General features: G+C 36.8%; 1 protein-coding gene across 1 annotated transcript; it reads left to right on the plus strand.

Moving 5' to 3' along the window:
• The first annotated feature begins 3,329 nt into the window (after positions 1–3,329).
• On the plus strand, positions 3,330–9,226 carry LOC140326191 (ciliary microtubule inner protein 2B-like). Its single transcript, XM_072404561.1, has 5 exons — positions 3,330–3,693; positions 6,119–6,333; positions 7,309–7,532; positions 8,387–8,576; positions 9,068–9,226. The coding sequence occupies exons 1-5, from the start codon at positions 3,626–3,628 to the stop codon at positions 9,163–9,165; spliced, it is 795 nt and encodes a 264-aa protein (XP_072260662.1). The 5' UTR covers positions 3,330–3,625; the 3' UTR covers positions 9,166–9,226.
• The last annotated feature ends 1,621 nt before the right edge of the window (positions 9,227–10,847 follow it).

A 10,847-nucleotide genomic window follows, 5' to 3' on the forward strand; every position in this document is an offset into this window, starting at 1 on the left:
ATGTTTAGTATGTTGCATAAATATAGTTAAAGCCAAAACCTGCCCTCTACTGTACATTCTATGTACTGTTTTTTTCCTTACTATTTGACATTACTTTTTCCAGCTTTATACACAACATTTCAGCTTAAGAAGACTGCCTAATATATGTGTATACCCACATTAAATTGTATCATCTTTTGCACTCTGATTGACATCAGTGACGCACACTTAGGCTACAATACAAAAAAAAATCCTCTAACATCACTGGGAAATTTATTATTTCTTTCGAGAGAATATATTGTTGTAAATCTTCCTCTATGCCCTCCTTACACATTGGAGAAGAAATAAACTGTGCAAGCTGTGCCAAAAAAGCAGACATAGGACAAAGGACTTGTCACTAGTATTGTCTGCAGTTCAGAGTAGGTAACCTTTTCCCCATAACTAGCTTACCATGCCTTGTTTAACACTGTGTCTATGTTTGGGGGCCACCATCTTGGTAAAGGCAGAGTTTTCCTTTTTAATGTCAGAGCTTCCAGCAATGAGAACAGTGAGCAGCACACATGTAAAACCATGGAACGCTAAATTTGCTAAAGCTAGCAGTCAGAGGTAGTAGCATTGCCTTGGATCTCACATTGAAGTTTTACAGCTATGAGAATGTAAGCACTGAAATGCCTAGGCACTCTTACACATCAATAAATGTGCTGCTATTTTCAGAAGAAATCTGAAAAGGACAATTTTTCAGACTACCGCTTAAGGAAAATGAACATTTGTAGGCGTTCATCATTACTTTTTCTAAAAAAAAATCTTTATTTACAGAAAAGGGTATTACAAATTCCAGAAACAATTAGGTAAAAGAAGAACGACTGGTAAAAACATATCATGAAACCATAACAACAGGTTAGACATAATCATAGGACATGCATAGTTCAAGCCAGGCATGACATTCTTAACTAATTGTAAGGAGAACCATCATTGGCTACTAATTCCTAAAATATCTCTGCCATGGGATATACCCAACGCCCTCCCCTTCTTAACCTAATAAACATTGCATAGGTATACCATGAAACACAGAAAAAAGTAACAAATAAAGTAGGGAGGGTGAAAGAGGGGACAGAGTAGGGAGGAAGAAAGCCAGTAAGAGAGTAAAGGAGGAAAAGGGGCGGGGGTGATCCAGAGGGAAAAATAAATGATATGAATGCCTGAAGAAGCAAAAAAGTTCATGACTCCACTTTTATATAACAATGGTAAAAAAAACATTATGTGGCAAATTCCTCCCTTATTGCAGCCTAATACAGGGAGTGCCCAGGTTAAGGACATCCGACATACATACTCCTAGATACGAACACTAGGCTTAATGGGAGGAGGGGGCGGTTTGCATGACCTGCAGAAGAAATGTTTGGTTAAACACAGCTGAAACTAAGCTTTTTCTGCAGCCTCTTGTAACCCTTTAATGATCAAGACAAACTCAGCAGTTGTTTCTTTTTGCATATCAAAGCACAGCTTGTTACAGAAGTTAATGAAAGTCTAGGCGCCATAAAGTTTTTTTTTTTGCTTTGTTTGTGATGAACTCATAGTAAGGATTTTATACAGTAACTGACACCTCACTGCCTAATAATATTTTGAGACAAACATCTGTCCTAATTGCATTTGATAAAATAATGTACCTGTTCCGACTTACATACAAATTCAACTTAACAACATATCTATACAGTCCCTATCTCGTATGTAACCCGGGGACTACCTGTATGCTAGGGGGAAGAATGTCACCCTTACAGATATCCAAAAAAATCATTGTTTTCAGTAGTAACTAAGCTAAGAGGCTCAAACTGCTCATTGCTCAAGGAACCTTTGGTAACCTCTGGAGGAACCCAAGGGTTTCATAGAACCCTGGTTGAGAAACACTGAGACGGACAAACGGATAACAGTTTGCCATATTGAGGCACCCATCACCAGATTAAGGCACCCATCAAGTCAGATGGTAATGTCACAGATGCTGTGAGATTAAATGCACTGGAACGTCATAAAAATGCATCAGAACGTCGTTGGAGGAAATATATGGCATTCAAAGGTGACTACATCAGAAAATAGACCACAAGTTTTCTTTTAATTCATATGCCTTAGCTAAGACCACAAATTTATAGAACACTCATAGGACAAAGCCTTGTGTGTTCTGACCTTAACAAAGCCCTGTAAATCTACATAATGTGTAGGTGTGACTAGGACAGCGAACACATATGGTGCTAAATATAGGATCTCAGTAAAAATGCATCTATAAAGGCAGTGGGTGGGTTAGTTTAAGTCCAGGTAAAAGAGGGTAACTGTATTCTGTCTTAGAGCGCAGTTATCATTAAAAGTTTAGCTAATACAATTTTATCTTCCACTTTATATCAGAGATACTGCTGACATTAATGTAGCAAGTCCAGGAAGAATACTAAACATTGGCTTTAGCATCACGTTCCTTGTGCTGCCAATATAGATCTGATCCATCGGACCATTGACTCCACTAGAGAAGTGTATGTGGCATCTGACACCATGACATTAGCAGAAGAGCCTTCAAAATGCCTCCCCTGGTCTGCTTTTTTCTTTACATATTACTCCCATTGGTTATCCAAGGAAACTTGGACACAAACTCTGCTATGATTTAAAACAAATTCTTTAGACCATGCCACCTTCTCCTCTTGTTCCATGGTCAAGTTCTAATGATCACATGTCCATTGTAAGCATTTTCAGTGGTGGGCAAAACCCAGAATAGGTACTATGACTGGCCTGTGGCTACACAGCCTCATCCATAGAAAGTTGTGATTCATTGGGCCCAATTTATTCAAGCTCCCCAAGGCTGGGGAGGATACAATTTCATCAGTGACGCTCCAGCGAATCTGGAATGGACCTTGTTCAGGATTGAAAACATTTGCTAGACAAATTTGCGAAATCCATTCCAGGTTTGCTGGATCACCCAGCTTCACTGATGAAAGTGTATCCTCTCCAGCCCTGGAGAGCTTTAATAAATCAGGGTCATTATATGGTTTGAATCCTTTCTCCAACAGCCAGCATTATGTTTTTTTAAACATCAATGGAGCAAATTCACCTACAAAAAAATGTCTAAAAAATGTCAAACTCAGAAAAAAAAAACCTGAACAAGCCTAAATCAAACAACGTAAAAGAACAGCAAAAATAACCATGTATTTTCAGCTCTGTGTCACTAGGGGGCAATAAATATACATTTTTGTATCTAACATTCTGTATCTATGGCAACTACAAACACAAAAAGTAAACATAACAACATCAAAATTTTGTACAGACGCAGATTATAGCAGTGTATAAAAAAATATTATCATGTTCCTGATGGTATGTTTGGCAGTATTTTCATGCCCATTTCAGGCTATTTTATTTTTAGAAGAACATGGGTAATTGAATATTATTCAATTAAGTCTGAAACATTTCAAATTAATGAAAGCTGCTAATTGAATGGTGTGAATTATTTAGTGCTGAAAAGCACAATATCAAGTCTTGTAAACAAACAGGTTATTAGTGTATCTGGTTGTGATAACAAATAGCTTTGTGTCTGCAGTGACTGTTACTAGGCAGAGACAGTATCCATCAACTGTGCTTGTAGCAAGCTGTGTCTGGCTCCGCACTGACTTGGAAAATGCCTGTTATTTTACCACAACTACCTCAGTCCATGTTTTCTAGTTATGACCCCACATATATACCAGGGTAAGTGACCATTTACATGTGTAAACAGTTTTTATTTCAGATTTCTTGGAATTTGGAACTTGTGGCTATTGTGAAAACAGCACAACTTTTTACTATCTATGTGCTCCCTGTATGACAATACAAATGGTACAGATGAATATTATTCAACAAGCAATGAAGACATCAGAAGGAAACTAATATTTCAATGTTTTCCCTGTTTTTGGTAGGGGAAGGATTAGACCCTCTGACAACTTTTTTGTCCCTGCTGAAAAAACTCATCTCATTTATTTGTGTTAGTGATCTTTCCCAATAAGGCAGAACATGAGTTGTCATCACAGTAATTGCTGAGAAAAAAAATCACCAATAAAACAGGAAACTGGGATGAAAATGTTGTTTGAGTTGTGTGTTTAAAACAGGAAATAAAAGAAGCTCTAGAACCGTAACAGGGTGCAGGAAGCAAAAAATACCCCATTGGGGACTTTAACCCATCCTTGATCTAAATAAAAAAAATTATAATTTTTTAGCAATCCATGCTCAAATTCCAAGTCTGGATATCCTACAGGCGGGAACATAATGTCATCATTATAGTGTCATGTATTGGAGAGAGTTTTTAGTGCAGTCGGTAAAACTGTTACGCCGACATGGACTTTGCTGTCTGGCAAAGTATCACAAAGTATCACAATTGACATTCATTAGAATGAATCAGTCCTGGATTGACTCGTACTCAGTTAACTGCTCCTTATCCCAAGCAGTATTCACACCCCCAATCACCCTGGAACCATCACAACAACCACCAACTTAATTAGAGGTGAACCGATCATAAACATTGATTCAGAGTGCCCTCATGCTGTGTAAGGTTCCCCGTTTTGACAAAATAACCTATTTATATTAATTCTTTTCCAAAAAACAACTGTCACAGTATAAGAAAGGATTTTTTTTTTTTTTAAGCAACAATTTGTGACTGTTAACCAAGTGAAATCACAGCAAAGCAGTTATACACAAATATTTTTTTGTGTCATAAACATTTACCTGTTTTTTTTTTAAGCAAGTAGAGGTAAACTAAACGGAAAAACTAATATAGGCTGTCCCAATGCTGTCTAAAAAAATGTTTTAAAACCTGAATCCTGACTTTTCTAAATCTGGTTGTATTTCTCAACCGATCTGACCCAATTCAATCCCACTCCTATCTCACTCACCTCTAATCTCTAGCAGTCTAATTCAATTGTTCAGGGTCACAAATCGAGGATGATCTAATAAAAATGTCCCTATTTTCCATCTATGCCATGTCTGAAGTCTCTGAACATGTTCTGTTTTATGTCTTCAGTCTCTGACTAGCTTTACAAGCACTGAATATCGCATTCAGACCAGGTATCAAGTAGGTTGACTTACTGGTCTATGCAATAAAGAGCCTGATAGATTGAGACATCTGGGCTGCAATGTGTCAGGTAAAACTGTTCTGTTACATGGCAAACATGACATGATTTAGGTACTTGAAAGTTTGTGCTAGTTTTTTCAGTGGACCAAACTTGTTTAAATCATAAAATGTAGAGTTGATTTTAAACGTTCCAATGTGTAATTCGCATATGGCCAGAATAAGACTATATTTCTATTTCCTTATCCAAGATTTTACAGTAAATGCGAGTTACTATGACCATTTTCTGTTTATGTCCCACAACATTCCCTTTCACCTGTCACTCACCAATTACATCCTAAAAGTGTCTATTTTCCCACACCACTGGTGAATGGCTGGACCCTGAGATTTGGATGCTTCTAGGATAGCTGGTACTCATGCATTTGAACACATTGGCCTCCTTCCCCACCTGTCTCAAAAAAATTGTTAAATATTTTCATTTAAATTTTTTGTTTAAATATAGGAGCTTTTTAACCTCCTGAGCGTTACACTGATGTCTAGATTTCTGTACCAAAAGTGATCCACTGTTTTTCATGAAATTTTTTTTTTAAATTGTAGACCTGTAACTTACAGAAATATGTCGGAACAGGGTTCTAGTAGATATCATGAATATAAAAAATGTTTGAAACACACAATCATGTAAAAAAAAAAATTACTTTTAATAAAATTTTGAATTTCCCGCCCCGCCACCCGCCCGGACCAACGCATGCAGCGGCGTCACCGGGAAAACCCCGGTGATCGTCACTGCACTCGCCGGATGAAGAAAGAAGACAGAAGACGTGTCCGGAGGAGCTGAGGGGAGAAGGTGAGTATTTTTTTTTTGCGATCGACGCTAGAACAGAACGGATCATCGCAGCGGGGACCAGGTAAGTGATGGGATTTAAACAGTGAGAAAAGTTCGGGTTTATCGATTTTTGCAAAATCGATAAACCCGAACCAAGGTCGGGTTTAACGGTCGGGTGGTTAAACAATATACCATTCATTACATTTACTTTATTAATGTAATATTTTTATGTTACTGGTATGTTTTCTTAGTTACACAGGTTATACTTCAAAATTAAGAAGTGATAGAGGTTACTTATATGGCAATGCAACTCTACAGTCTCGCGACTATGAACCAGGCCTACAAAGATCTTTACAGTTACCTGTGTCTGCATGGAGAAACTACAGCTCCTCATCTGATTTACATCTTGGAGGAATAATTTCCAACATACCAAGGGAAAATGCTGAAAACTGGAATAACAAAAGCGGTACAGCTGTGTTTTGCCTAAATATTCTATTTCCTATTTATTCTCCTATTTTTTTTTATAGTATACTAGATAAATATAAATGGTCCACAACAACCCCCCTAAATCTATTGATAAAGAACATAAGAATATTTGTTTATTTAATGGTTTTCAAGGTAATCTATCAAATGGTCTAATCACAGTGCTGTTGTACCTGGAAAATCCACTGCTCCAAAGGTGCTCATCGCTACCTAAAAGTTTACAGAAATTCCAAGTAAATGTCTTTGTAACTGTTAAAGCGGTAATAAATGGCTGTATTACTATATGACCCTGCTGCATATGCAGCATGCATTTACATGCTGCTTATTCCATATAATCTAGCCCAAGAACATTTAAATATTTGTACATTCCTAACAAGCATTAAAAGAGCTTTAAGCCAGATTCACATCTGTGAGGTGTGGCCTTGCACGTTTCAGTGTGGTATTGCTTGTAACACCTTGGTGCAATTCAGTGCCATTCACTATGAAGTGCACCCCAGTGCATCTTGCCAGGTGTCAGACTGCAGCATAAATGCTACTGTGCTATTATAGCTGCATAAATAGGAACCCAGCCTCAAAATAAGCCCCACTCAACTCTCCAGCTGCTTTTACTGTGAAGTAACACAACAAAGACTCTAGTTGGATTCCAGTTGGTTTCCATCACCCTTTAGGCATCCTCTAGTTGTATGCATTAGAGGGCTGGGAATATGTCAGGATATGCTTTGCTTGAAAAAAGATTTGATGCTTTGAAAAAAAAATCTGCATTGCTTAAAAATACAGAGATGATTGAGAACATGTGGTCCTTTGAGGTCCTTTTCCTGCTTTTTCAGAATATGTAAATACTGTGTGTGCCCTGTCTAGTTTACTTTACCTAAATATACCTTTATAAGTAATAAAATTGTAAACTCAAAAAAAAAATTGTAAACTCATAATTCATATAATTTCTTGGTCTCTGATCTAGGATATTTTTATCCAGCTAGTGGAAAGTATCATATCACCAGAATGAACCATACACTTGATGGTGATCCTAAAATGTCATCAGCAATAAATGCAATTGAGGAAATAAAAAATGAACTGACCGAGCCAACTGTATTGATGCCTTCAAAAACAGACAGATGTGCCTCAGTACAAAATAGTCTGCAAACCCCAAAACAGGCAGCAAGGTGTATCAGAGATGTTGAACAGGTTTGTAATTCAGAGTCCTGTTACATGGGATTATGTCAACTGCAGTTGTTTTCCTGAAATTTACCTTCTTTTGGAACACATAATAAACATAGGACATAGCAAAATCTCTTTACCTTTAATTAGTACACATTACAGTCCAGAGGCTGTGTTTGACCTGCTTTTGTTTTGTGTTTGCTCTGGTTTCCCTGAACACAGCAAGCCTCAACCAGAAAAAGTAGCTCCCAAACACAAAATGCATGTCATACTAATATACATAAAAGGCAAAGAAAGTATTCTCATTATAACAAACATTCTAGTGTATTAGACTGGGAATGTGTGCTTGCAGCAGCAAAAACCAATAATTCTGTCTGTGCACACTGTTGACACACTGGCCTTCTTTATTAAAGCTCTCCAAGACTGTAGAGGATAGACTGACATGGGAGAACCTGGGTGATCCAGCAAATCCGGAATGGATCTGGTCCAGAATTGAAAACATTTAATTATATCAGACATTTTTTATCAAAAAACATTCCCATGATAGTCTATCTTCACCAGACTTGGGAAGCTTTTATAAATCCTGCCCACTGCATGAAGCACATGCTATTACCAATAAGGTTTATGCGTCCTGGAGGATACAACAATGTATTAACAATGGTTAAACATTATTCCAAACATTACCTAACAGTTCTTATTCAAATAAATAACTTGATGGTCTTTAGAGCTTCAGGAGCCACAATGGCCAGTTGATGGGGCCATCTGGAGAGGTATTCCTCTGGTATATTCTCTGTGTGAAAAAACAAATGTTTATACTGTACATTTACTTAGTAAATAAGTGGCTAATTTTTGGATAATGTATTCATTTCTACCCTGCACAGATAGCTGAGCCTTCATGTTCCCCTATATACAAAAATGAAAAAATGAAGAAGAATCTGAGAAATGATTATAAAGTAAAAGAACACTCTTCAGGCATACCTGTGAAAAATGATTATTTCCAAAGAAGACAAGGAAAAATAATTTACAGAACTAATAGTGGTCTTCTTCCCAATTATTCTGGATACACTCCTGGTATGTTATTATTATATTTAATGTTCCTTGGGGATTTTTTCACACGGACAGTCTTACTGTCTTGTGATTGTCAGTGTGGCACCCAGTTTCAACCATTACAGGTGAAATAGAAGCCAGTCATTTACCAAAGTGTATATTTAATTGGCCAACTGGATGTTATTAAATGAAGGTGAATTAAATAAAGGTGAACCTGTGCTCACTATACATATCTAATCTAAAAATAAAAAAGAAGAGAACTGCATAATTTTCATTGAATGCAAATCTTTGTGAATTATAAATTACCATACAAGTCAATTCATTTTTGTAAGATAACACAGAATCTGGTATTCTGAAGATCCAGTAACTTTGCCACTTTAACCAGTAACATTTTGGTTTGAGTTGCCTTTTCCTAATTACTTGCCTGACACTGCAGGTATCTGTAATACTGTATCACAAACATATATTGATTAGCTACTAGCATTAAATTTTATTTTCTTATTTTGTTACAACAGGACAAATGTTTCTTATTGGGACCACATGGGGAAGGAGCAGCGTGAATGCCTTGGGAAAACTCCAAGATCAGAAATTTCAGTGGACATCTCTCTTTTGATGTTTTTGAAATATTTTTGTAAACTTACTCAGTGTTCTGTATAAAGACATTAACAAAAATATTTACTGGCATTGGAGTGGATCATTGTTGTTAAATCTTATCAGTAATTTTAAATCAATTTCATCACTGTGCAAAAAAGGGATACATTGCTTTGCATTTTGCAAGAGTTTGAGAAATGATCTAATGTGGTTGATTTGCTAAAAAGAAGACTGTTCAAAGGTTTTCTGGACTTAGTAAATGACATGAGGCAGGCAGTGCTTCTCTGTGATCTAAGCTTACTAGATAATTTGAGGGGTGGCATTTTCCATATGTTGCAATAAGAAATTCATTAGAAGCCTGATGATAGACTAATATTAGTTAGTAGAAATATAGAAATATATGGAAAATAGAACCCACAGAAGTGCCAGAAGTTCAGCTGTAAGCAGAACTCAACTAGTCATTGTAAAATTAGGGCTTAGTTAGATCACCTTATTCAGGTTACAGACTAAAGCAATATCCTGAAGAGGAAGGTGAATATACCTAAACTAGGCAGTGGTTTTTAATTTATTCTTTATTATTATTATTTATTATTTATTCACCAGCTTACACTGGAGTGATACTACGATAAATGGTTTTATGTTCTATGATATGTACTTTTATAAACGAATAAATCATCTAAACGCATGTGAGCGACTCAGCCTCAAGTGGCTTCAGTTTCCTTTCTGGTATTCGTCTATTGCAAATTAGCTGTTTGGAGTAACTTTAATAATTGTTAATAATAAACACTTGTATAAAGACACAAACCTCGACAGCCATTGCTGATTTCTTGGTATAAAACCTGGATGTCGTATTGATCTTCTGGCATCCTCATGAAACCTTGACTAGGTCAGAAAAAGTATTTATATATGAGGGGTTCTGAGTTTCCTCCGAAGTTTCCACCTGCACCATTGCTCTACATCAATGACTCAAATGGTAAGAACCGCAAGGGATAGCTAGGAAAGTGGCATTTGCAGAAGATGAGCAATGGTAGTCCAGATTTCCCTCCAAAATTGCAAGCTTCATGTAACTCCCAAACCATGTGTTTCAGGATTATTGATCTGTAGCTGTATTTGAACCTTAAATGAAACTTTAGGATCCATGCTGTTTCCATTTTTGTAGTGAAGCTCCCTAAAGAATACCCTAAAGCGGACCTAAACCGAGAAAACAAAAAAACACCAGGAGGTAGTAGTATTTGATAAAAAGAGACATGCAATGTCTCGTTTGTTGAATAACTAACTCCCTGGCTCCTGTGACTTTTTGTTTAGGCTCTGATCTAAATGGCACAATCAATGAAAAGTACCTTGAATCTACTTTCTTTCTGTATACTACAAATTGCGATGTGGTACATTGATTAATTATGCCTTGGGGTCATCTATTAGGAAATAAACAATTCATGAGTAATTAACATTTCATGATGGTTGATTCAGTATGAATTGGCAAGCTAGGAAGTGACTCTACAAGACCTCTCCAGTCAATTACTTTTCTCCTGTGGAAGGAGAGCCGTGGTCAGGATTATGTGTGGGGACATGAATGGGTTTACTACCATTATTGACCACCATTGGAAAGAAAAGGAAGATGGCGGTTCCTATTCCCAGGATTCAGTCACCAATGCATACATCAATTGATCCACTTAAGGCACTTGTAAGTATGTAAAACTGGTGGAT

The sequence above is a fragment of the Pyxicephalus adspersus genome, chromosome 3, assembly GCF_032062135.1.
Source record: "Pyxicephalus adspersus chromosome 3, UCB_Pads_2.0, whole genome shotgun sequence".
Classification (NCBI taxonomy): domain Eukaryota; kingdom Metazoa; phylum Chordata; class Amphibia; order Anura; family Pyxicephalidae; genus Pyxicephalus; species Pyxicephalus adspersus.

Excerpts from the sequence above, each read along its gene's own strand:
- LOC140326191 (XM_072404561.1), top strand. The coding sequence starts at position 3,626 with ATGCCTGTTATTTTACCACAACTACCTCAGTCCATGTTTTCTAGTTAT. Across the intron at positions 7,533-8,386 it reads GTATCAGAGATGTTGAACAG|ATAGCTGAGCCTTCATGTTC; the intron begins GTTTGTAATTCA and ends TACCCTGCACAG. Across the intron at positions 8,577-9,067 it reads TTATTCTGGATACACTCCTG|GACAAATGTTTCTTATTGGG; the intron begins GTATGTTATTAT and ends TTGTTACAACAG.